Here is a 26,141-nt window from a genome sequence, read left to right on the forward strand (position 1 = left end):
AGGATTTTGAACTGCATAGAGGGTCGACGCTCCTAACCCCCAAGTTCAAGGATCAACTGTATAGATATACCACATTTTGTTTATCCAGTCATCAGTCGGTGGATATTTGGGATAGTCCCATTTTTTGACTGTTAGGAATAGTGTGCTACAAACATCTGTGTACAAGTTTCTGTGTGACCATACCTTTTCATTTCTCTGGGGTATATCTTTTCATGTGCTTACTGGCCCTTTGTATATATTCTCTGAAGAAATGTCTAGCAGATCCTTTGCCCACTTTTTAACTGGGTTATTTGTCTTTATTGTTGAGTTGCAAGAGTTCTTGATATATTCTGAATACTAGACCTTTATCAGATATATATGATTTACAAATATATTTTCTCCCATTTTGTAGGTTTTCACTTTCATTTTATTTTTGGCTGAGTTGGGTCTTCGTTGCTGCACGCAGGCTTTCTCTAGTTGCAGCGAGCGGGCTTCTCATTGCGGTGGCTTCTCGTTGCGGAGCATGGGCTCTAGGCACACAGACTTCAGTAGTTGTGGCATGCGGGCTCAGTAGCTGTGGCTTGCGGGCTCTAGAGCGCAGGCTCAGTAGTTGTGGTGCACAGGCTTAGTTGCTCTGTGACCTGTGGGATATTCCCAGACCAGGGCTCGAACCTATGTCCCTGCATTGGCAGGAGGATTCTTAACCACTGCACCACCAGGGAAGTCCCGGTTTTCACTTTCTTGATAGTGTCCTTTGAAGCACAAAAGTTACGAAGGTTTACGCCTATGTTTTTTCCTAAGAGTTTTATAGTTTTAGCTCTTATATTTAAGTCCTTGATGCATTTTGAATTAATTTTGTGTATGGTGTGAGGTAGAAGCCCAGCTTCATTCTTTTGCATGCAAATAATGCATTTGTCCCAACCCCATTTGTTAAAAAGCCTATTCTTTCCCCATTGAATGGTCTTAACACCCTTGTTGAAATCAGTTGACTGTAAGTCCACAGGTTTATTTCTGGACTCTCGATTCTGTTCCATCAATCTGTGTGTCCATCCTTATGCCAGTAGTACAGTTTTCATTACTGTAGTTTTGTAATAAGTTTTGAAAGTGGAAAGTGTGAGTCTTCCAATTTTGCTTTTTTCCCAAGATTGCGTAGCTATTCTGGGTCTTTGACATTTCCATATGAATTTTAGAATCAGCTTGTCAATTTCTGCAAAAAAGATGGCAAAGATTTTAACAGGGATTACACTGAATCTGTAGATCAGTTTATAGAAGATTGCATCTTAACAATATTAAATCTTCCAATCTATGAACACAGTATGTCTTTCCATTTATTTAGATCTTTAATTTCTTTAAACAACGTTTTGTAGTTTTCAGTGTACAGGTCTTGCACTTCTTTTATTAAATTTATTCCTAAGTATTTGAGGTTTTGCTATTTTAAATGGAATTCTTAATTTTATTTTCAGATTGTTCATTGCAGTTGTATAAAAATACAGCTGATTTTGGGAATTCCCTGGTGGTCCAGTGGTTAGGATTTGGTGTTTCACTCCCGGGGGCCTCGGTTCAATCCCTGCTCAGGGAACTAAAATCCTGCAAGCTGCGTGGTGCAGCCAAAAAACAATTGATTTTGTATATTGATCTTGTATCCTCCACATTCAATCACTAGTTAAGTAACCTTGCTGAACTTGTTTATTTAGTTCTTATAGCTTTTTGGTGGACTCTTTAGAATTCTCTGTATACAAGGTCATGTCACCTGCAAATATAGTTTTACATTGTCTTTTCCATTCTTGGTGCTTTTTACAGGCATATCTCATTGTATTGGGTTTTGCTTTATTGCACTTGGTAGAGATTACATTTTTTACAAATTGAAGGTTGGTGGCAACCCTGCATTGAATAAGACTCTTGGTGCCAGTTTCCAACAGCATTTGCTCACTTCATGTCTCTGTGTCACGTTTCGGTAATTCTCACAATATTTCAAACCCTAAACCAACAAAAAGATTACGACTCACTGAAGGCTAAGATGATGTTTAGCATTTTGTAGCAATAAAGTATTTTTAAATTAAAGTATGTACATTGTCTTTTATAGATATAATGCTGTTGCACACTTAATAGACTACAGTACAGTGTAAACATAACTTTTATATGCACTGGGAAACCAAAACATTTGTGTAACTTGCTTTGTTGCAGTGGTCTGGAACTGAGCCCTCAGTATCTCTGAGGTATGCCTGTATTTCATTTGCTTGCCTCATTTCCCTGGCTAGAACCTCCAGTACAATGTAGAATAGAAGTGATGAGTGCAGACATCTTTGTCTTGTTCCTGATCTTGGGGGTAAAGCTTTCAGACTTTCACTGATAAATATGATGTTAGCTGTGGGTTTTCATAGCTGCCTTTTATTCCGTGGAAGTTTAAGGTAAACACTGCTCTTCTCCATGTATACCATGTTCTGTCGTGTCTCTAGGCTTTGCACTCTTTCTTCTTCCTTTCTGTTCCTGGCAAACTCAAGACTTACCCTGTAGGGTCCAATCCAAATATCTGAGAATCTTTCCTTGACTGCCTCCAATAGAGTATATCCTGTCCTCCTTAGAGCTGCTACAGCACTTTTTATATTTTTCTGCATTTTCTATATAGGATTGTAATTATTTATCTCCCAGTGTTCTGAGCTCTTGCAGGCAAGGACCATGCCCCCCCCAGACCTGAGGCAGCACAAGACAGTAGTGGATAATCAGTAAAAATCGGTTGCACGGTAGCCGGGCTAGGTTGACTGAATGAGGAATGGGAGTGGCTTTCATATCACTTCATGTAACTTTTTTTAGGTTAGAAATGTACCCCGTATATCCTTTTAATTTTCTCCTCAATAATCCATAATGGCTTTTACTTGTGAATCCAACTAAAACATTTCTAAGAACTGTTCATGCTTCGTCAGTACAACCTCTCCAAAGAAAGTAGTCATTTCCTTGTTTGCCCGTAAATGATCTCCAAGTTCCTGGGGTACCTTCTAAACTTAATATTACAGGATAAGTAATACTTTCTTTCATGGTGTTTAGAATTATTTTCTATCTGGTATGCGGTACGAAGATTGCAGGCTCTCAGTTTTCAAGATCTGGCTACTCTAATTACCAGTCACCTCAAAAGTTACCTCTCCAAACCTCAGTCTCCCCATCTGTAAAAGCCTAAGAAATAATAACCATTTTTCATGGGGTTATTGATGACGATCCAGTGAGATCATGTGGTTGGTGAATTTTAGAGCAACTGACAAGATGCCAGTTGTAGCTACACACATTTGTCCTGTCCACCTAGACCAGGAATTGCTTGGGGATGAGGGACTGTATCTTCGTGCTTCCTTGATGCTTCTTGTATGCTATCATTCTCTTTGCCTTTACCTCTTTGGTTGAAGTCAGAGAGACTTGCTGTGTTTCACCTACCCTCCTACAGGAGTTGCTCTAGCTTCCTGAGTGTTTTTATTTTCTTTCCCTGGACCTTTTTCCAGCGGTATGCAGAGAATGGGTTCTTTGAAATGCCTCTTTGACACCATTCCTCACAGTGTGCTTTGGACAGTGTCATTAGCATATAAGTAACTCCTTGGCTTTACCTGGGCTCTTCCAAAAAGTACTTATCTACCATCCTGTTGGTTCTTACAGAAACTCTGGAGACAGCAATGAGTATAATCTCTCAATGAGTGTTATCATTGGCAACCCAAAGCTAAAAAGTCAACATTGGAGTCAGTTTGGACTACACAGACACTGTTCTACAGAATGTGTGATGCAGAAGGCCTGGGTTTAAGTCCTCGCTCTGCCTCTTCATGGCAGTTCCTTCCATTTCTCTCATTTCCATTTCCTCAGTAGTTAGATAGGATAAAACTACTGATACCTATTACAGGGGGCTATGAAGATTAAATGAGAAGGGTTCTTATGATATCTCCAGTGATTATTATCGAGAGCCCAGAAGCATGGCTTAGTTCCTAGAGCTTTGGGCCTGGGGCATGGACTGGCAGAGGGGAAGGAGATAGGAACACCGGTGTTGCAGGGATCTGTGGGTAACAGGGCCCCCCTTCTCTGGAAGAGGCTGGCCTCAAGACATGCTTTTCTTAAGAATTCCTCTCTCCAGGACCTCCTCACCCTTTCCTACCTCCAGGCCTTTGCTCTCCCTATGTCCTTTGAATTGAGAGCTATGTACCTGTCTCCTGGGCCCTTGCCTAAGGTCTTTCTGCCTCTCTGAGTCTCACCTCTTTCAGGAGGCAGCCTTTTGATGCTCCAAACCACTGGTCTCTCTTCCTCCTCATTAATATTACCAGTGTTAGATGGATTTTAAGCTCCTTGAAGGATGGCCCACGCCCTAAACATCCAGGATGGAACTGGTCTGTAAACCAGGCACAGGAAACATTTGTTTAAAGAATTAACAAATACAACTTTTTAAACACCTATCGTGGGTCACGTGTTGGTGTTTCAAAGTTGCGTAAGACAAAGTTCCTGTCCTCAAGGGGCTTACCATCTAGTGGGATAATTTAAGAGGCACTTACAATGTACTCTCTTGTTTAATCCTCATAGCAACCCTTGAAGGAAGCTGGAGGTTAAGAGACTTGCCCAAAGCCAGGCCAGGGCTAGTCAAAGGCAGGCCCTGGCACTGAGGTGGAAGGCCTAGTCTCCTACAGCCCCCTCCCAGGGGGGCCTAGAGACTCACTCCTCACTTCCAAGGGTAGCACGGCAAAGATTGGAAGGAGTTGGGAAGCTGGCCACGGTGTGCATCCCTAGAGAGCTCCAGTTCCAGGATCCAGTTATATCCCAGCTGTCACTCGTTAACTTTGTAACCTTGGGCAAGTTACTGAGTCTCTGAGTGTCAGTTTCGTCATCTGTAAAAGAAGAAGAATACTGTCCTGGGCATCCATTGTGTTTACCTGCACAACTCCAGTCCTACTTCTGCCAGCAGCACTCAGGTACTGCTTTCCCCTCCCCAGTTGTCAGTAATAGGGGTGGGGTGGTGTGATACACAAGCTAGCCAGTCACTTGCTCTTTTGCCTTTTCTGGCTCCTGGCCTTTTACGACTAGTTCTGCTTTTCCTTCTACTCTGTGGGCTCCGCACCACAACCTGCCCCACCAGATCCCTTTAATAAATTGCCTTTGCGTTTAAGTTCATTAGAGTCAGTCAGTTATTATTGCTTGCAAAAACAAGAAACTTTAATTGATCCAAACACCTACCTTGCAATGTTGTAAGGCTTAAATGATTAAACGAAGTTTGTAAAGTGCCTAGCCCAGTCCTAGCAGCATAGCAAGCAGTGAGTAAGGGGTGGTGGTAGTTGTCTGTAAGTTAACATGGTGGGGGAGTGAGAAGAGGGGGCAGGTGCAGGGAGGGGGAGGGAGATTTTTACTGGTTTGGGTTCCACTGAGAGAAACCTTCCCCCAAGAGACAGTGAGAAGGACAACAGAAGGGAGGGAAGTCCAGGCTATGGTATGCTCATTTATTCAAAATGTCTTTATTGAAACAGCATGATAGAGCAAGAAAGAATGAGGTCTGGGAGGATGTCTTTGGGCATAGGATGGAGCCCAGACCTGATGGATACAGTGTGGAGCTCCCTCCCTGTCCCCTGACTCTTGCCAAGGAAGTGAGCACAAAGCAGCAAGGAGGAGATGGGGTTGAGGGCAGCCCTCTGAGCTCTCCATGGTGACTGGCGTGAGATGCCTCTGAGGCTTCAGGGCAGCCCTGCCTTCCTCACTCAGTCCTCCCGCTTTCCTTGCCAGGGCCTTGTGCCACCTTTCTGTATGGGCCAGCCTTCTGCCAGGGCGCTCGAAGGTCGCTCAGAGGGCAGGGTTGGGGGTGGCAAGCAGTGGAACGTGGTCACAGCGGTTAGGGGGCGGCTGCCGCAGCAGGGAAGGCCGGCGGCACAGCTCCCCGTCCCGGAGCACCTCGGGCAGGAGCTTGCGTTTGGTCTCCGGCAGAAGCATGATGCTGAGGATGCAGAGGAGAGCACAGGCCGCCAGCACCACGTGCTGCAGGAAAGCTCCGTGGCCCATGTGGAGGCGCTGGGCTGGGCCACTCAGCCCGCCAAGTGCCCCCAGTGCCGTGATCAGGCCCAGGCCTCGGCCCCTGGGAGAGACGGACAAGGCACTGAGCCTGCAGCTGTGGGCCTCACCCCAGCTCTTCTCCAGCAGCCTCCCCTTGTTCATCCCTCAGGCCCTGCCCTCAGCTGGAGGCTCCCCTGGCAGCAGCCCTGCCCTCACCGGACAGCGGTGGGGATGACTTCAGCAGCAAGGAGGGTGCTGAGGGTGCCAGCAGCTTGGGCGGAGAAGAGGCCAAGGACGGAGAAGGTGGTGACGGCAGCCTCGTTCAGATCTGGAGGACCAAGAGATGGAGCGTGTGAACAGAGGTGGGGAGACCGTGCTTGGCCTAGTCCCTGCCATCATCCCCTCTGATCCCTAGCCGGGTGGGTCTGGGCATTCACTCATCGGTTGAGAGAACAGACAGGACTGTGCGGCCAGGGGGAGAACTGTGGAAGATCTGGGCAGGGTCTGGTCTGGTTTGGGGAGGCCTGTGCCAGAAGCAGTGGCTGAGCCCGTCTGAGGCACCTCTGCTGGGGTTCCTTTGCTGAGCCCACACCGTGGGGAAGGGAGGATGCTCACAATCCCACAGGCCCAGCAGGACCAGGGACGCAATGCCAGTGAGGGTCATCGAGAGAAGCAGGATGCCCCGGCGGCCAAATCGGTCCACGGTGACCCCCAGGAAGACGCAGGCCAGGGCAGCTGTGCCGCTGGCCAGCAAGGAGCACAGGTAGAAGTCCGATGGGCTCCCTCCTCCTCCCACAGGCTGGTAGCAGTGACGAATGGCGTGGGCAATAAAGCTGTGAGACAGGGTGGGGAGGCGAAGAGAGGTGTCTGAATCTCCATCTGCAGCCTTTCACAGCTCTGGCTGGCCTCTGTAGGGGTCCTCAGGCTTTCCCCACCCGGCCAGCCCCCATCCCAGCTACTGGCCTGGCCCTTGGCTCAGACACCCAGGCTCACTTGGTGAATCCCAGGATAAGTAGATTTTTCCAGATGTTGCGGTAGTTGAGGAGGGAAGCGAAGGAAAAGGAGGATGTTGCAGGGAGAGGGCAGGTGTTCTCCAGGTCTTGGGAGAGAGAGAGGAGCTGTCTGTTAGAAGGAACGGCTGAGAACCCAGGGTCCTCCCACATGGGTGGTAGGGACCCTGGGAGAAGGTGGTACAGCTACAACAGAGGGCACCATCATGTGTGCACACTGAGGTTATCACCTGTAGGGACCCCTGTCTCTTACCCTGCAGGGCCTCCTGGGCCTCCTCTCCCAGCATCTGCCCATGGGGCCGGTTCCGCTCAGCCAGTATCCTCAGCACAGACTGGGCCTCCTCAATCTGTCGCTTCACTATCAGCCACCGCGCAGACTCCAGAAACAGACCAGGCCAGCTGGGGGTGGGGTGGGGGGTACACTGTGAGGCCTCCTGAATCCTGACCCAGGGACGGAAAACTCCCACCTCTGAGGGGCTGGGGCTGGGGCTGGAGCAGGCCTGGACAAGGGGCAGTGGAGAAGAGGAGGGGTCTCCAGGCTAGAGCTAGGCTGGAGGTAGAGATGGGAACGGCCAGACAACAGGTGGAGGGTGATACTGACCCATAAAACAGGAAGAGGATGCAGGGAGCGGTGATCATTCGCTGCAGAAATCGCCAGTCCTTAGAGACAAGGGCCAGGCCCAGGAACAGGAAGTGCCCCCCTACCCCCACCAACTCCCCTGCCAGGGCCACCCGAAGCCTCTGGGTTGGGTCGCACAGCTCCAGGCCTGGAGATACAGCAGGGACAGGGAAGAGAGGCCAGGGAGGAAGGAGGCGAGGGGGAGAAGAGCGGAGAGGGAGGGAGGAGGACAGAGAGCAAGGTCAGCCCCTGAGTGGAGGCTGCAGCCATCGCCTCCCACAGGCCAACCGCTAAGGCAGAGAGTGGAGAGTTGTTCAGTTCTCTCTCCTCCCCCACTCAAACCTGGGAGGGCTCGAGGGTCAGAGTCCCTGGTGGGTTTTCAGCATTCCCAAACTATGGGCCCTTTCACACCAGACCTCTTACTTGACTTTCACATTAACCCTTGTTCAAGGTCATACAGCACTCAGGATTTCATTTTTAAAATAAGGCTCATTCCCTGACAGCAGTTAAGTCCAGAGCAAGGAAAGCCTTAAAGATCATGGGAAGAGAGGGGTGTGGAGAGAAGGAAGACCCCTGGATCCTTCAAAGGCCTGGGCAGAAAGACAGCTGAGATTCCGGACAGCTGAAATCTGGGGCTGAAGAAGGGACTGAGGGGATCTTAGGGAGCAGTAGGAATGGCCTGGGGATACAGACAGGCAGGCATGAGTCCCTAGGGAAGGAGCTCTGGGGGGATGCCACTCACGCATCAGGTAGACACCAAGGTCAACGCCGGCAAGCAGAAAGCCCAGGAGGAATCGGAGTGCCATGACACCTGTGGAGGAGCCTGCAGCAGCCCCTCCCACTCCACAGGGGCCCACCAGTCCCAAGGTCAGCAACACAATCCCACGACGGCCAAACCTGGAAAGTAGGGAGAGCCTCTGATCACCCAGACTCCCTGGGGGAGGAGTTGCTGGGTGGGGCCCAGCTGCCCACTTCAAAGCTGGAGGTATGAGGATGAGGCCCTGGAGTGAGGCTAGAGAAGATGGGAGAGGATGGGGACCATGGTTGGCTACTGGGCACTGGGGCGAGGCTACGGTTCTGTGGGGGTAGGACCATTGACTCTTGGGATGGGGCTATTGGTCAGAGATGAGGGCATTTCTTCATGGAAGTGAGACCAACCATCAGAATGGATGGGATATTGCTTAGGGGACTTGGAACCATTGGTCCTTGGGCAGAGAGCTATTGGTCAGTGGGGATGGAGCTTGTCTTTCTCAGACTGGTCAGAGGAGATGGGGTCATTGATATATGGGGTTGGAGCTATTGATCTATGGAGGTAGGCCATTGGCCACTTGTCCATGGGGATAATATTGGTCAGTGAAAGTGGAGCTCTTGATCTTAGGGGACTGAGTAATTGATTTTGGGGGATGAGGCCATTTTTCCGTGGGGTTGGGGCATGGGTCTACTAATCCATAGGGGTGGTCAGTGGGGATGGGGCCACTGACCAGAAGATGGAGCCACTGATCCATGGGAATGGAGCTCTTAATCTATGGGATAGTACCATTGATCAGCAGGGATGATCACTAATCTTTGAAGATTGGACCGTTGATCTTTGAGGATGGAGCTATTGATTCATGGGATAGGGATCTCAGTCCATGTGGATGCGACAGTTGGCCAGTAGGGATGAATCTATTAATCCATAGGAATAATCAGTAAGGATGGGGTCACAGACCAGAGGAGATGAGACAATTGGTCAATGATGATGGTCACTGACTATAAGTCAGTGAGGACAGGGCTACTGAGTTGGGCTATTGACTTTGGGGGATAAGACCACTGATCTATGGGGATATAGACTGGGGTCACTGGTCATTGGGAAGGGGGCACCGATAGCCTGAGGGTGAAGCTACTGACCCAATAGGGTGGAGCCATTTTTCCATGGGGCTAAGCTTATTGGCTAAGGTTACTGAATTTAGGAGACTGAATTATTGGTCTCTGAGGATGAGGTTATTATTCCACAGGAATGATGCTACTGGTCTGTGGGTATGAGGCCACTGATGCATAAGGAGGGGCTATTGACCTATGGGTTTAGGATCATTTGCCCACAGGGGTGTGTGACTATTGGGCGGTGAGGATAGGCATTGATTTTAGGGAACTGGATTATTCAGTGTTGGGTTGCCTTTGATCCATGGGAGTTGAACTATAAATCCATTTGGATGAGACTGTAGACCAGTGGAGATGAGTTTAATAATCCACAGGGATGGTCAGTGGAGATGGAGTACCTGGTCAGTGGTGATGGTGTCGAGGATCAGAGGAGATGGGAGTTTTGACCCCTGGGAAGAGCTATTGGTTGGTGGGGATGGGTTGTTGATCTTTGAGATGAGGCCACTGATTCCTGGAAATGGGGCTTTTGATCTGAGAGGACCTGAGAGCACTGAAGATCCATGAGGATGGGGCTGTTAGTCTTGGGGGAGGGGTGCTATTGTGGTCACTGATCCATGGGGGTTGAACTATTGACCCCCATGAGGGTAGTCATTTGTTTATAGAGTTGAGCTATTGGTCAGTGTGAATGGAGCTGTTGATATTTAGAAATTAACATAATGAGCTTTAGGAATGAGGCCTTTGAGATGGAGTTAACAGTCCAGGTGGGTAGGGCTGTTAGCAAGGATGAGTCTATCAATCCATGATGATGGTGAGGGAGGTGCTTGGTGGTGATAGGGATGATAGAGGAGAAGTTAGGATTTTCGATCTGTGGATATAGGGGTTTTGGTCAGTAGGGATGGGGCTATTGTCTTTTGAGATGAGGCCACTGATCCATGGATCTAGGGATTGGCAAGGAAGGAAGAGCTATCCCCTGTGTGGAAGAGGTATGGGAGGAGTATCTCTTGATGGGGAGTGAAGCTGAGACAGGGGTGGGGCTGCATATCATTGAGCAGAAGAAGTCCAGAGAACACTGCAGAGTCCACCGAGTCCCCTTCAGCCTCTTGCCAAGGCAAGCTGCCTGGGCCAGCCTCCCTAGCACCCCCTCCTCTCTACTTGCCCAGCCCTCACCTGTCTGCCGGGTAGCCCAGGAACAGGTAGCCAGAGGCAAAGCCCAGGATGAAGAGGATCTGCTCCAGGATCACCTGCCAGCCCAGGTCGCACACCAGATCCCACTAGAGACGTGAGAGGGATGGAGTGGGTGTGAGGCCCCTCGCTGGTCTCTCTCGGCCCGCCCCCAAACCCGCGGCCCACCAGGCTGCCTCACCTGGCCGATGGCGTTGGTGGTGAGCACGGGGAGGCCGTTATAGTCCCAGTCCTTGAGGCAGTGGTTGAAGTCCGGCGGGGCGAAGCCGCTGCACGAGGGGTCCGTACTGGTGGCGATGCGGCTGGCGGCGCTGGCTGCTAGGGCGGCGCTGGCGACGCTGACGCCGCTGGCGTTGGGGGGCTGCTCCCAGCCAGAGGCGTTGGGGGCAAAGGCCCCGTAGTGGCAATGCAGCGGGGGCGCCAGCGTGAAGATGGGGTCCGAGGCCATGCCCAGCGCCACAAAGAGCACGGGCAGGCAGCAGAGGCCGAGCTGCAGCTGCTGGCCGCCGCCCAGCGCCCCCACCTGGGCGAGCAGCGCCTCGAAGCTGAGGGGGCCGGGGGGCACGGCCAGCGACAGGCTGCTGCCCATCCCGTCGCCACCCGCGTCGCCCTCCCCATCCCGCTCGCGTTCGCGCTCCCGCTCACCCTGCAGCTGCTCCGTGGGCACCGCATCTCCGAGGGTCCCGACCTGCTGTGTGGGGGGGTGAGGTAAGGGGTGTGTGGGGTGATGGCAGGAGAAGGGTGAAGCGGAGAAAACCGCGGAGTAAGGGAAGAGGCCGGGACCAGCGGGAGGAAGGCGGGCGGCGGAGGAGGGGGCGCAGGAGGAAAAGGCCGGGCGCTTGGCGGGGGTGCTGGGAGATGATGGCGTAGCCCCCAGGGCGCGGGCACTTACTCCATTGGGGCTGGGGGTGCTGTCGATTTTGCTGCCGCCCCCGCCATTGGGCTCGGGGGTGCCGGTGGCCACCCGGGGAGCCAGCTTGCCGACCGCAGGGGCCCTGGCGGCCCGCACCGAAAGGATGCACTGCCCTCTGGCCCAGTGGCGCGCCCGGTGCCCGGACACAGAAGCCGGAGAGACCCTGCTCTGCAGCTCTGCAGCCGCGGGCGCCTCCTTCGTCTCTGCGATCTCTGCGCTGCTTTCCCCTCCCCTTCCTCCAGACTCTCCTCCCCTTCCCACGTCAGCAGAACCTTCGGTCCAGACTCTTCGTCAGAGAGAGGAAGGGGGGCCAGGGCCCAGCAGAGGGAGAGGATGGGGCTCTGTCTCCGTTCCCTGGGTCTGCGGACCATTGCGGTATAAAGGGGGGGGGGAAAAAAAAAAGACCCTGAAGGATAGTAGATCCCAGGCAGATGCCAGCAATTCCTCCTTTGCTTCCAGTTCTTCCTTCTACCCATCCATCCACCTACCCACCCATCCATCCATCCATCCACTCATTCATCAGTAAAATTTATTAAGTGTCTGCTATGTTCTGGCCTTGTGCTGGGCTTTGGGGATAACAGGATGGACAAGACCGACCTTGGAGTAGCTTACTGAGACAGACGGCTATACTGGAAATGATGATACGGGGCACGCATATGGTGGACTGGGCTGGGCACTGTGCTCAGCCTTGGCCTTAGTCCTCTACAAGACCACCTCTCTGGTTTCACCACCCCCTCCCTGGCTGAGTCTCCATCCTTTCTCAACAGCATTTGGCACTGTTGGCCACCCCTTCCTCTAACCACTTTTTTCCTTGGCTGCTAAGTCCCACACTCTCCTGGTTTTCTTTCTCTTGCTCCTCTTTTCTCTACTGCAGGCTTCTCCTCCTCCTCCTTGCCATCATTCAGTGTCTGTGATCTTCAGAGGCTTGGTTCTAGGTCCTTCTCTCATCTCACACTGTTCTTTCCACCTCGGGAATCTCACCTGTGCCCACGGCTTCGATCACCCCCAGTATAAACAATCCGAGCCAATACAAACTTGATCCCCAGATCTACATTTCCAGTTCCCACCTCTCTTCTGAGCCCCAGACCCATGAAGCCACCTCTTATTTGACTTCTTACCTTGGATGACTCACAGGAATCTCAAACTCAATACATCCAAGACCAAACTCATGTTTCCCCCCAACCCCCCACCACCCTGGTTGTCTTCTAGTGCTTCTTTCCTCACTGAATGGCACCCTCATCATCCAATTGTGGCCAGATGCTCAGTTGACAGCCCTTGGAGCGCCCTCTTCCTTACCCCCATGTCAGATCCTTTACAAAATCCTGTCCGTTTTACTTCCTACATAGTTCTCAGATATTCTGCTTCTCTCCAACTCTACCACCACTAGTCAAGCTACCTGTTGTACAGACTGCTTTAGCCTCAATTCTTTTTTTTTTTTTTCTGTACCTGGGCTTCTCCCATTGCGGAGCACAGGCTCCGGACGCGCAGGCTCAGCGGCCATGGCTCACGGGCCCAGCCGCTCCGCGGCATGTGGGATCTTCCCGGACCAGGGCGAGAACCCGCGTCCCCTGCATCGGCAGGCGGACTCTCAACCACTGTGCCACCAGGGAAGCCCCTAGCCTCAATTCTTAACCAGTGTTCTGCATCTGCTTTGTTTCCATCCCTTTTCCCCATCTGTTGTTCATAGTGCAGACAGAGTGATCTTTTCAAAATGCAGATCTGGGACTTCCCTGGTGGCACAGTGGTTAAGAATCTGCCACCCAGTGCAGGGGACATGGGTTCGATCCCTGGTCCAGGAAGATCCCACATGCCGGAGCAACTAAGCCCGTGTGCCACAACTACTGAGCCTGTGCTCTAGAGCCCGTGAGCCACAACTACTGAGCCCCCGTGCCACAACTACTGAAGCCTGTGCGCCTAGAGCCCGTGCTCCGCAACAAGAGAAGCCACTGCAAGAAGCCTGCGCACCACAAAGAAGAGTACCCCCCCCCTTGCTGCAACTAGAGAAAGCCTGCGCGCAGCAACAAAGACCCCACGTAGCCAAAAAAAAAAGTGTATCTGTTCATGTCCCTTTCCTACTTAACAGCCTTCAATGTCTTCTCACTGTCAAGGTAAATACTAATTTTCTAGATATGTCAAACGTGACCCTGTGCTCTCTGCAGCTCCACCTCACATCTCTCCCCAAACTCTCTGCGCTCCAGTCACACTGACGTTCTTTCAGGTTTTCCAGTGCCACGGGTCCCTTGCATTAAGCTGGTCTTTACACCTAGAAGGCTTCTCCTCCCCCTACTCAGAGTGTGATTTACAGACTACCAGCAGCTGTGTAACCTGGGAGCTTGTTAGAAATGCAGAATCGCAGCCCTTTGAGTCATAATCTGCATTTTAACCAGATCCCTAGGTGTATGTACATTAAAGTTTGAGATACACTCCTCTAAGAAACTTGATATCTAATAGGTACTTTATTCTCTAATTCCAGGGAAGGGCTGAAAAGGCATGTCCTATCAGTCTCAGCCGGGAAATCCATTCCCTCTTGTCTCCACTGAACCACACTTATAATTTGCCTCCTCTGTTCAGAAATTTTCTAAATATGGGAAACTATTCTAATGCAATAAGCAGCCTCACACCACTTTCCCTCCCCCAACTCATTTGAGCATCTCTTCGGGATTTACTTTTGGTGCTGTCACAGCCAACATTCCTTGGGGGTTTGTTTGTGTCCTTGTGTCTGTCCTGGAATTATAATCCCTTTAACTTTCTGTGGTGCTGGGCTGTTTACATGCATTGTCTTGTTAGGGCCTCACAATAAGCCTGCGAGACCATTATGTTCATCCTCATATTAAAGATGAAACCAGGACTTGGAGGGACTGACGGGATTTACCTGCAGACATATAGGTACATGGAAACTTGCACAGAGACCTCTGACTCTAATTCCAGGCTGATCTCTTGAAATTCTTTCTGGAAGGTGATGGAGGATGGCCCCTGTTACAAGTCTTCAACACCTGGGGTAAATTTTGGTGGCCTCAGAATCTGAAAATGAGTTTCCTTTTGAGAGTGAAATGAGAACAAAGAACCCAAAATGGAGGAGGCAAACGCATGGGGAAAGGGGCCAAGGGACTAAGAGTGTGATTGAATTTTGGGGTGCCTCCAACCCAGTCACTGTGCCAGAGTAGCATCTTGGGAAAGCAGAACTGAAGCAATGGATCTGTGGCTTGGACTACTTCCCTTGTGGTAAACGGCTGGAGTGATCCCCTATCTAAGCCATGGCCCATTAATTTCACCAAAGCCCCGTGGACTATGAACTTCCAACGCATTAAATTCACTGGCCCCTCAGCTCCTCTAAAAGATGGTGTGTCCAGAAGGACAGTCAGGAAGCCTCCTGGAAAGGAGAGTTTAAGGGGCTAGACCTTCTTGAGTTAACTGAAGGGAGAGGGCGCCCAGGCCAGCAGCACGACAGCTGGGGTGACCTCTCCAGCATGGCACCATGAAGGCTCTCTTGTGGCCACCCTCTCCACATGTGCACCTCTCTAATGACATCACTTGACATTGGTCTTGGAGGTCTTGGAGGAGAGGCCTTGGTCACAAATCAGGGCCTGCCTTCCTGGTATGCCGCGTCGCAGACTCTTCTTGGTTCTCTCATCCTCCGAGTCTCAGCACAGATACCACCTCACCTCCCCAACAATTCTGTCTAAAGTCTCCAGTGGCCTCTCTCCTCATCTAGGTGGTCTGGCATATCACCCTGTTTATTTCCATTACCAGCAACTGTCAACTTTGTGGCAGGTTTCTTTCTTTACTTACTTCTTTTAGCTGACTCGTTTATATCCAGCCCACCCCCATGATGTACCTTCAGAACAGCGCCTGGCACATCACATGGGAGCGGAGAACCTGCCAGATGAATAGTTGTTGAAGAAGCAGCAAAATTTTCCCCCAAACCCTAAAGGCAGCCTGCCCACAGCGTGCGTCTCATCGTCTTGGCCAAGGGTGCCAGGCCCGCTCCCCAGGCTCCCAAGAAGCAGAGTCAGGGAACCAGACAGCCTGGTTTATTGAGATGCACCAGCGCCCAAGGCCCAGCTCTCCTGCCTCCTGTGGGGAGGAGCCCTCTGGCCTCTCCCAGGCCTTCCCATTCTGGGTGGCCAACGTCCTGCCCTCACGCTCAGCCAACAGCGAGGCACTGATGTTCTAGAGCCAAGACACAGGACAGGAAAGGGGCTCCGGGTGGCCCCTTCCCCCAGAATCTGAAAATGATTCAGATTTCAGCTACCTGAACCTCCGTGGGGCCGAAATCCCAGAGGCGGGCGGCCACGCGGTGCCCAAGAACCTCTGCGTCCGGCTGAGGGAGGAGGAAGGTCCAGTTCCTCCTTGCCCTGGAGGGCCTGGCGCCTGCCCCTGACAAAGCAGGGAATAATATTAAATATAAATAACTTATACAAAATGGCTCGTACAAAAAGCTGCGGGGTAGGGAAGGAGGTGCCTCCGTGAGAGGCTGAGATGACTGGAAGAGGCGGGGAGGGGGAGAGATGCCTCCACCTCTCCTAGTCCCTAAAACAGAGCCCTCCAGCTGCCCAAGGCCTTGAGGGGGCTCTGGCAGGCAGGCGAGGGCAGAGCAGGGCCAAGGGGCTCAGCGGGCCAGGCTGGTGAGCAGGGTGGTAAATTGCAGGGCCCGCCCTGCCAGCTCCGCCACACACTGCACCATCTCTTGGGCCGCAGGGCCGGATGGGTAGCCCAGGGCGGCCCCCTTGACGGCCAGCACCGTGGCCCGCAATGCCTGGCCCAGCGCTGTGCCTGCAGCTCCGACCTGTGCTCGCAGAGGGGTGGAGGCTGCCAGGCGGCCCAGGGTGTCCCCAACAAACACCAGGCGGTGAGCAGCCACCAGCACCTGCTTGCCGTGGGGCACGAAGAGGCGCGGGGGCTGGTTGGCCCGGGTGCTGGACATCAGGGCCGCCACGGCTGCCTGCAGTGTTGAGTAGTGGCCCTGGCACTGCCCGGCGTAGAAGTGCAGGAGCTGTAGATCTCCGGCGGGAAGAACCAGTGGCTCCCCTGGGGACGGGGCCTCCTGCGGGCGACAAGAGTGGTCAGTGGGATTGCTCTCACTACTGCCGCTTTTGTTTTCATTTCCTTTCTCCTTCCCTCCCTTTGTTCCTCATTCCTTCCTTTCTCCCTGAGCTCAATTCCTTTAGATCATACCTCTGCCCATCAGACAATTTAGATTCTCATAGCGAGTGGCAGGAAGGTACCCAGAATTGATGTCAGATAAATCTGGATACAAACAACCTCAAAAACAAGTCTCTGAGCTTCATTGTTTCCTTGTCTCTAAAATTGGGAGCCTAGGACTGCACTGTCCAGTGTAAACGTAAGGCGAACCACCCATGTAATTTCAAATTTTCTAGTAGCCACATTAAGAAAAGTCCAAAGAAATTGGTACATATTTTCTAACTCCATATATTAAAAATGTTGTAATTTCAACACTGTAATCAATAGGAAAATTATTGAGATTGTTTTTCATACTAAGTCTGCAAAATCTGGTGTGCACTTTTCATTTACAGTACATTTCAGTTTGGACCGGTCACATTTGGAGGGATCGGTAGCCACATGTGGCTGGTGGCTACCAGACTGGAGAGTGCAGCTCTCGTCTCTGCCTCCTAAGGCTGCAGTGAAGATTAGCTGATACGATGTACAGAAAGGGCTGAGAACAGAGCATTGCACACTGTAAGCACTATGTGAGTCCTAACTATGGCTGCGATCAGTGCTGACGCACGCGACGTGCTGAGCACAGGGTGTGGCACTTGGTACAAACCTGACAAATGGTAGCTATTGTGATTGGGACCATTCTAGATCAGGTCGAGGAGACCATCTCACTTTCCCGAGGCCCAGAGAGATTAACTGGCGGCTTCAGAGCCCCCGGCTTCTTAGTGGTGGAGCTGGGATTAGGAGCCAGGTCTCTTAGGAACCCAGGAATTCACAGTTGGAAGGGGCCTCAGAAGTCACCCGGCCCAGCAACTCTTCTGCTCCCCTGACTGCTCGCTTCTCTGACTCTTCTCCAACACATTCTTTCCGAATCCCTGATATCCTTTTTTTTTTTTTGTGGTACGCGGGCCTCTCACTGTTGTGGCCTCTCCTGTTGCGGAGCACAGGCTCCGGACACGCAGGCTCAGCGGCCATGGCTCACGGGCCCAGCCGCTCCGCGGCATGTGGGATCCTCCTGGACCGGGGCACGAACCCGTGTCCCCTGCATCGGCAGGCGGACTCTCAACCACTGCGCCACCAGGGAAGCCCCCTGATATCCTTTTCTAAGTTCCAGCTCCTTCCTGAATTCTAACTCCTCTCTACTCTAACTGTCCCGTTTCACTGAACTCTTACCCCCATCCTAAATCGATTTCCCTAGATGCTCGAGTTGAGAACAGCCCTTCCTCCAAGTTCCTGCTCCTCCCCGCCCCTAGTGCCCCTTCTCTAGCACCACCCCCATGGGGTTACCTGCTGCTCTGGTGGCCCCCTCTCCAGCAGTTCAGGATCCCCTGGGGAGGCCTTATCCCGGGGCCTGGCTCCCTGAGCTTTATCCATGCCCTGCAGTGGGGGAGAGGGTCTCAGTGCAGGGGTGGGGGAGCAGGCTGGGGTCTAGCCTCCGTGGTCTTCCTGCACCTCCCCACTCCCACGTCCTCCCGAAGGTCTCTCCTGCCATCAGATCTGCAACCCCTTGACTCTAGGTCCGCGAGAGCTCTGGTGGCAGGTCAGAGGTCTCAGAGACCCCAGGCTGGGTTTAGGGGGAGGAATGTGGCACCGATACAAGTGATGTGGCCAAGTACTGGGGCCCAGGCCATAGGGTACAGGGCCATGGATGCGGAAGAAGGGAAGGGAGGAAGCGGGGGTCTGCATCTGGGGCCTTAGCCCTCCTTGCTGGCTCTCCTGGAGCCATTTCTGGTGGGGCTGGCTGGAGGCGAGCTCACCTTCAGGTGGACGTAGTCATACTCCTCGGCCATCGGGATGCCCTCATACTCATTGTGGTGTCCTTCTTGATGGCCCTCCACCTCCCCGATCTCTGGATCCCCCTCGACCTTGGGGCCCCCGTAGCCCGGCAGGCGGGGTGGGGGTGGGGGCAGAGGCCGGTCCTGGATGCTGCCCTTCCGGCCTGGAGCAGGAGAGGGAGCCGGGGAAGGGCTGGGGGCCTCCGGGACAGGCAGGGCCGGCAGAGGGCGGCGGGACAGGCTCTCAGCTGAGGGCAAGCGGGGCCTGTGTGCGGGTGGGGGGCTTCTGGCCAGAAGCAGGGCCATGGCGTCCAGGTCATTGGAAGCCGAGGCTGCCAGGGGCTCTGGAGAAGGCGATGTCTCCGGCCCCAGCAGGGGGACGTCGTAGATGCCCTCGTCAGTGCCCCCGCTTTCCCCGTCTGCCAGCAGTTCCTCCGGTGCTTCATACAGATTGAGCAGGGCGGATGCTCGTTTCAGGTTGGAGGGGGCAGCGTAGAGGGGGGGCCCTGGCTCTCGGCCCCCCTCCCAGTCCAGATCTGGCTCCAGGTCTGACTGTGGCTTCGGGGCCAGAGGCACGTCATAGGGAGCTTCATCTTCTCCAAGGGACTGGGGGACAACCCAGGCCAGAGGGCGGGAGAAGGAGGCCGGGGAGTCATAGGGGCCATTGGAGGGAACTCGGAGGGCAGTGGGGGGTACGTCATAGACCTGGAGAGGAAGCAGTTGGTTACTCTTAGTCTCAGCAGTGGGCCCCCACTCTGCTAACCCCTACCCCCGAGAGCCGTCTGTTCCCTGCCCAACATACACACAAACCTCTAGCCCTCACCTCCAGGGCATCTCCAGGGGCAGCCTGTTGGGTCCCACTGCCTCTGGGGACCTTGTAGATGGGATCAGGGGAGGGCGGACAGGGTGCAGCCAGAGGTCCCGAGGTAGGACAGGGCCGAGCTGGGGGTGGCACCACATACACCTGGGGGATCAACACAGGCGGGTGGGTCAGGTGGTGTGGGGACCAGGGGATCAGATAATGTGTGCCCGGGAGGAGCTTAGACATCTTCCAACCCCCTCCCTGTACCAGTGGGGAAAGAGCCCGGAAAGGGTTGGCCACCACGATTAGTACAGCAGAGTCGGTGCAGAGCTGCCGTCTCAGGGCTCTCCCTCCTCCACGTGCAGGCACCGGCGGATGGGAATGTCCTGGCTTGGGGTTTTGGGGGGCTCCAGCTCTCACCTCCTGGTCCTCATTGCTGTGCTCTGGGGCTGGATGTGGTGAGCCAGGCTGGGCTGGCGGCACCTGGGAGAGGCCAGGCTTGGGTGCCGGGCCATTGGGAAGGAGCTTCACTCTGTTGGCAGGCACAATGCCCTGCTGGCCGTGCAGGGAGCAGAGGCACCAGCCGTCCAGCCCACCAGCGCCTTCCCTCTGCAGCACCCGTAGAACGTCCCCTCGGCGGAAGGACAGTTCCTGGGGGGACTCGGCGGTGTTGTCGTACAGTGCCCGGGCCAGCTGGGCCTGATGGGTGAGGTGGGAGTAGGGAGAGGGCTCTTCACACACATATCAGGTCATGTCACCCCCTGCTCAAAACATAGAGCTCCCCACTTCCCTCAAGCTAAAAATCTGACCTCCTGACTCAGCCCTGCCTGTCTCCAGCTTCATCCCTTGCATTCTCCCTCTCTATTCCTTGATCTAGACAAGCTCTTTCCCACCTCAGGGCCTTTGCAGTCCCTTTACCTGTCCCCTGACTATTCATTTGACTGGCCATTTTTCATCCTTCAGTTCTTCTTAAATGTCTTCTTCTCACTCTTCTCCCCACCCCATTCTGTGTCTGTCTCCACCCATTGTTTCCTTCACAGTACTTTATACTATTTGTCTATTTACTTTAAAAAATCAATTTCTTCCCTTGTACCGTCAGCCCTGTGAGAAAAGGGATTTCTATATTCCTAGCCTCTGCAATAGGCCTAACCTGGAATCAGTCCTCCAGGAACATATGTTGGATGAATTACATGAGGAAGTCCTGAAAAGGTCTCCCATAGGATCTCCTTTACCTTCCCTGTTTCCCAGTCAGCATCCCCTACAAGCAGGTTAGATGAAGCAGCTGCAGAGACCCCGTATTCCGAGAAGGGGTGGGAGAAGCCCAGCCCAGACACAGCCTCGACATAATAAGGAAGAAAACAGAAACCAAAGCAATTGTTTTGTTCTCAGTCTGAGCAAGTAAGGCTCTACCAGCAGAAGCTGAGGTTATCATGGAGAAAAGTGTATACGCTCGTGTGTGTTTGTGTGTGTGTGTGTGTGTTTTTGTGTGTGTGTGTGTGTGTGTGTGTGTGTATGCAAGGGGGCCGGTGGACCAACCAAGAGCAAACATTTATCAGCCTGTTTCCAGTCCTGTCTGGTGGGGACATCTAAGCTTTTTCCTTTGAGAGCTACAGGCTCAGGTAAGCCACAGACATCAAGTGCAAATTATATAGCCAGACACTGAGCGAGTGTTTGCACTAATCACCTCATCTCATTTAATCCTCACAACAACCTGATGAGGGAGGAGCCATCATTATCCCCACTTGGAAAGGAAATTGGAACAGAGAGGTTGGTACTTTGCCCAACGACATACAGCTGGTGCAGCATGATTTGAACTCCAGGCTGTGGGATTCCAGAGCCTCTCACTCACTCCTCTCTGCTGCCTCTTCACAACCATAAGCATAAGGATCTACTTTTTGGGAGTTCCCTGGTGGCCTAGTGGTTAGGATTCCAGGCTTTCACTGCCGTGGCCCAGGTTCAATCCCTGGTCACAGAACTGAGATCCCACAAGCCGTGCAGCGCACCACCACCACCCCCCCCCGCAAAAAAGGATCCACTTTTTTCTTCTTATATAAGTAACAGTAGTTAAGTCAAGAGGGCCCATGACATATATCCAGACAAAACTATAATTCAGAAAGAAACACACACCCCTACGTTCACAGCAGCACTATTCACGACAGCCAAGACATGGAAACAACATAAATGTCCGTTGACAGATGAATAGATAAAGAAGATGTGGTACATATATACAATGGAATATGACTCACCCATAAAAAAGAATGAAATAATGCCATTTACACCAACATGGATGCAACTAGAGATTATCATACTAAGTGAAGTAAGTCAGAAAGAGAAAGACAAACGCCATATGATATCACTTATATGTGGAATCTAAAGTATGGCACAAATGAACCTATCTATGAAACAGAAACAGAATCATGGACATAGAGAACATACTGGTGGTTGCCAAGGGGGAGGGGACTGGGGGAGGGATGGAGTGGGAGGTTGGGGTTAGCAGATGTGAGCTATTATATATAGAAGGGATAAACAACAGGGTCCTACGGTATAGCACAGAGAACTATATTCAATATCCTATGATAAACCATAGTGGAAAAGAATATAAAAAAGGATGTACATATATATGTATAACTGAATCACTCTGCCGTACAGCAGTAACACAACATTGTAAATCAACTATACTTCAATTAAAAAAAAAAAAAAAGGGACTTCCCTGGTGGCGCAGTAGTTAAGAATCCACCTGCTAATGCAGGGGGCACGGGTGTGAGCCCTGGTCCACGAAGATCCCACATGACGCGGAGCAACTAAGCCCGTGGGCCACAACTACTGCGTGCAACTACTGAAGCCCACACGCCTAGAGCCCACGCTCCGCAACAAGAGAAGCCACTGTAATAAGAAGCCCGCTTACCACAACCAAAAGTAGTCCCTGCTCGCCGCAACCAGAGAAAGCCTGTGCGCAGCAACGAAGACCCAAGACGGCCAAAAATAAAACAGAATTAAATAGGGCTTCCCTGGTGGCACAGTGGTTGAGAGTCCGCCTGCCGATGCAGGGGACGCGGGTTCGTGCCCCGGTCCGGGAAGATCCCACATGCCGCGGAGCGGCTGGGCCCGTGAGCCATGGCCGCTGAGCCTGCGTGTCCGGAGCCTGTGCTCCGCAACGGGAGAGGCCACAGCAGTGAGAGGACCGCGTACCGCAAAAAAAACAAAACAAAACAGAATTAAATAATAAAAATCAAAAAATAAAATAAAAAGATAACAAAAAGACCTAAAAAACAAAACAAAAAGAGGACCCATGGCTCAAACATGACTCAAGTTCATAGGAAGTCTTCATGATGCCCAAGTTCCCTTTGCTAGTCTCTCTTCACTGGGCTCTGGTTCCACCAAGTTATTTGGTAGAATCAAGCTTAAGCCACTCACAATGTCAAAATATATTCCACTTCAGTTATGTTTCCTAAGTGACCCGAGCCTGCTGGCAGGACCCCAGGCAGTGGTAGAAAGCAGGTAGTTAGGCATTACTGAACAGGTAATCCACGTGGGCTGGCTAACTCAGTGAAACATCTCAAGCTCCAAATCTCTGGCAGGCTGCAATTGGCCACCAGGCCCTGGGGGAAGGGTGTCTGGCTCAGCCAGCATGAGTGCATGTTCCCCGTGGCCGGTGTTTCCCTCAGGTGGAGAGGTTGTCCAGCCCTTTATGGCTGGGTGATTTTAACAATAAGCTGACTTCTCTTGCCTGATTCCAAATGATCAAACCCTCTTCTGATTATATTTTGGCTTCTAAAGGATGTTGTCCCACAGTAAGCCAATACGCTAGCCAGATGACACAAATTCCTGGTTAGCCTGGCCTTTTTCTTTCTAACTGTAAATTAGAAATTGGCCTTTTGGATCTAGCCAGGGGGTTAAAAGCACGGTTTCTGAGGCAGACAGACCTGAGTTTGAGTCCTGGCCCTGCCACTTTCGAGCTGGGTGACTTTGGGCAGTTTGTTTAACCTCTCCAAGCTTCAGTTTCCTCCTTTATAGAATTCCATATCCATAGCTGAATATCCACTTTCAGATAATAACAGTACTAGCCTCACAGGGCTGTTGTGAGGAGTGGGCGAGATAATGCATCAAAGAGCCAGGACAAACCCAGACAAAGCTCAGGGCCAGCTTAGGGCCAGTAAATACTCAATAAATATTAGCTGTTATTAGGATCCTGTGAGTTTCATAAGCATAAATACCAACACCCCTCGCTCCCCCAGGCAAAAGAAAGATCTACCTCCTGGGACTACAAAGTTGACCAGCTGACCAGTTGGCTCCTGAGAAGGCATCTTTATGTCAGAGTACCCCACTAGGTTCAGGACCTCCCCCTCTTCTGGCTCCGAACTAGGGTCTGCTCACCATCATACAGATTGAGGAGCTAAGAGGAGTTTGGTCTGAGAAGGAATGAAAATCTAACTCATCCTCGGGGGGGGGGTGTGGGAGGATGTCAGAAGCCATGCTTCTCTTCCCAGCCTCACAATCCTCCTTCGCAGGATGCCCCTTCAGAAGGGGCCAGAAAGCAGGTGGCAGCCTCGCTTTCCCTGGGAATCCTAAGGCCTAGGGAAGGGTGGAAAGGGGACAGAGTTGCTTGGATTCAGACTACAGGCAGTAGAGGACAGAAAGCAGGGGCGGGGCTGTGAAGAGTTCCTCCCTGTGTCAGGTTTGAATTCTGTCCAATGGGACCAAACCTCTGGGCCTTGCAATTGCGGGAACCCAGGCCAGAGTCCCCGATAGACTGATTGATGATGGGTGTGGCCACCCCAGCTCTACCCCCTCCTCAGGGGCCCAGCTGACTTGTGAGGGAGTGGCTGTCTTAAAGGGGGGTGGCCGTGGGCTACACACTCACTGGGAGGCCTCCTCCCACTGGCCCATCACGCCAGCTGTCTCCTCCCTTTGTCCCCAGTCCTAGGAAAGTGGCCAGAGGCTGGCTGACATCACCTCCCCTCCTCCCTCTATTTTCTCTTGCTCCCTGCCCGATCTCCCTCTTTTACTTTATTTCCCACCTTTCTGCCATCCCTCCCCTAGAGAAGGGCCCCCTTGGGCCCTTTGCCCTCTCCTATTTCCCTGAAGCCACCTCCGTTCTTTCAGCCCCCTCCCAACCTTTTACTAGCCTCCCAGTCACAAGCCCCTGCCAACATCCAGTGGCCATCTGTTCCCGCCCATAAAGGAGCAGATAGGACTCAGGCTTGCCCCCTCCCCTCCTTCCAGGAGCAGCCTCTGGAAAGAAAAAGGGGAGAATGGGGAGCGGGAGGAGAGAAGGGGGAGGCCAGATCCAGTAGGAGCTAGGGATGAGGAGTGAGAGGGGGAAAGGGAAACAAAAGTGCCAGAAGGGGGACACAGTCTCCCAAAGAAGCAAGGGACCAAGGAGCGAGACAAAGAGAAGGCAGAAATAAAAGTGACAGCAGTGCAGGACAGGCTGTGGACGTCTCTGCCCGGCAGCCTCCTCTCTCTGGTGGACTCACCGACGTGGCTATGGCCATGGCCTTGGCCTTCCGCGCGGCCAGCTCCAGGCCAGGCTCGGTTTCGCTGACTTCAGCAGCGGCTGCCCCGCACCATGGAGGCGGCCCCCTGCTGCGGCGCCTGAGTCGTGGCCTCCGCAGAGGTTGGAGGAGGAGAAAGAAAAGCCACGAAACTCCCCAAATGGGAGGCAGCTTGGCCGGGCAGGAGGAGGAGCGGGGCGGGCCGGGGCGTCGCTGCGGGACCTCATCCAAGGGCGCGCGCTCTGCCCCGTCCCCGCGGCCTCCCGGGGGCTGCCGGGTGGACCAGGCCCCCGGAGCTGCCTGTCCTAGGCCGAGGGGGCACCCCGGATCCGCACGGGCCCAAAGCTCCCTTCCAGTGCCAGGGCGGGCGAGGAGGCGGGAGCTGGGGCTGCGCTCGACGCCTCTCCGGGCCGATCAGGACGGCCCCGAGGGCAGGGAGAAGCCGCCGGGGCGGTCGGGCTGGACGAGCGAGTTTAGGGGCCAAGCCTCCCCACCCGGCTGCCGCGCCGGAGAGCGGTGCTCCCGAGGCTGAGGGGCGTCGGGGGCTCTGCGGTAGCCCCGCTGCGAGGGAGGGGTGGGGGGGCAGTGAAAACTGAGACGTTCGTCCCTCTTCAAACTCGCCCGACTTGGCGAACCGAGGCCAGGCTGGCGCCGAATGTCTCGGAGAGCGCGGCGGCTGGGCTGGGCGGCCCGAGTGGTTGCCTTCTGCCCAGACTCTCGCAGCCCCGGCGAGGAAGCGAGTTCCCAAACACGCACACTAGCTCGCAGCGCGCCTGGGGGTCTGGGGGCGCCGCGACGACGCCTCGCTACCCGCACGCGGGCCCGGCTCGAAGGGGCGGGACGGCGTTCCCCACACGCCCCCCTCCAGCCCTCGACGCCGGCGCTCCCGCTCCCACCCTCGGCCCCCGGCCCTCGGCGCTGGCCCCGCCGTCCCGCTTACACGCACCCTTGGCGGGCCCTCTCCGCGCGCCCCAGGGCTCGGGGCAGCCCGGGTGTCCCTGGCAACCGAGAGAAAGGCCACAAAGCAAAAGAAGGAGCAAAGAGAAGGCGAAGGCGGAGCAGAGGCCAGGGTCCTGCGGACTCGCCTGGAGGTGGGGCTGGGGGGGGGGACACTGAGAGCGCTGGGAAGGCTCCGGGGGTCGCGCGCGGCCTTCAGGCTCACCCCCCGCTCGCGGCTCGCGGCTCCCCTCCCCTCCCCTTCCCGGGCTCCCGGCGCCCTTTCTGTGCGGCTCCTTTCTCCTCCCCTCGGGCCCTCTCCGCTCCGGCGCGGGGCTCAGTCCCGGGGATTAAGAGAAAGGAGGGAGGGGAAAAGGGAGGGGAAGGGAAGGGGCGGAGGAGAA

At 53.4% G+C, this 26,141-nt stretch overlaps 2 protein-coding genes across 15 annotated transcripts; both read right to left on the reverse strand.

Moving 5' to 3' along the window:
- Positions 1 to 804: 804 nt before the first annotated feature.
- Positions 805 to 13,306, reverse strand: SLC22A17 (solute carrier family 22 member 17). 8 transcript variants are annotated; one of them, XR_003796052.1, is made up of 11 exons: positions 11,534 to 13,306; positions 10,823 to 11,332; positions 10,627 to 10,730; positions 8,345 to 8,499; positions 7,585 to 7,750; positions 7,237 to 7,382; positions 6,967 to 7,072; positions 6,535 to 6,806; positions 6,190 to 6,301; positions 4,655 to 4,823; positions 805 to 1,186 (listed from the first exon to the last, which is right to left on the reverse strand). XR_003796052.1 is itself a non-coding variant. In XM_029239196.1 (10 exons), the coding sequence occupies exons 2-10, from the start codon at positions 11,228 to 11,230 to the stop codon at positions 4,820 to 4,822; spliced, it is 1,473 nt and encodes a 490-aa protein (XP_029095029.1). In that variant the 5' UTR covers positions 11,231 to 11,332; positions 11,534 to 13,306; the 3' UTR covers positions 4,367 to 4,819. The 8 variants fall into 8 exon arrangements, 5 of the variants coding, with proteins under 5 accessions (XP_029095029.1, XP_029095026.1, XP_029095025.1 ...); XR_003796054.1 differs by having other exon boundaries at positions 6,589 to 6,806; positions 11,534 to 13,295; XR_003796053.1 differs by lacking the exon at positions 805 to 1,186 and adding an exon at positions 3,766 to 4,333.
- On the reverse strand, positions 11,886 to 25,582 carry EFS (embryonal Fyn-associated substrate). Of its 7 annotated transcripts, XR_003796051.1 has the most exons (8): positions 24,784 to 25,582; positions 19,328 to 20,005; positions 18,487 to 19,209; positions 18,017 to 18,106; positions 15,807 to 16,598; positions 15,390 to 15,430; positions 14,427 to 14,503; positions 11,886 to 11,914 (listed from the first exon to the last, which is right to left on the reverse strand). XR_003796051.1 is itself a non-coding variant. In XM_029239191.1 (6 exons), the coding sequence occupies exons 1-6, from the start codon at positions 24,799 to 24,801 to the stop codon at positions 16,164 to 16,166; spliced, it is 1,686 nt and encodes a 561-aa protein (XP_029095024.1). In that variant the 5' UTR covers positions 24,802 to 25,582; the 3' UTR covers positions 15,571 to 16,163. The 7 variants fall into 7 exon arrangements, 2 of the variants coding, with proteins under 2 accessions (XP_029095023.1, XP_029095024.1); XR_003796050.1 differs by having other exon boundaries at positions 15,390 to 16,598; XR_003796049.1 differs by having other exon boundaries at positions 11,893 to 11,914; positions 14,427 to 15,430.
- Positions 25,583 to 26,141: the final 559 nt, after the last annotated feature.

This window comes from Monodon monoceros, unplaced genomic scaffold (genome assembly GCF_005190385.1).
Source record: "Monodon monoceros isolate NGI ecotype Baffin Bay Population unplaced genomic scaffold, NGI_Narwhal_1 Super_Scaffold_21, whole genome shotgun sequence".
Lineage (NCBI taxonomy): Eukaryota > Metazoa > Chordata > Mammalia > Artiodactyla > Monodontidae > Monodon > Monodon monoceros.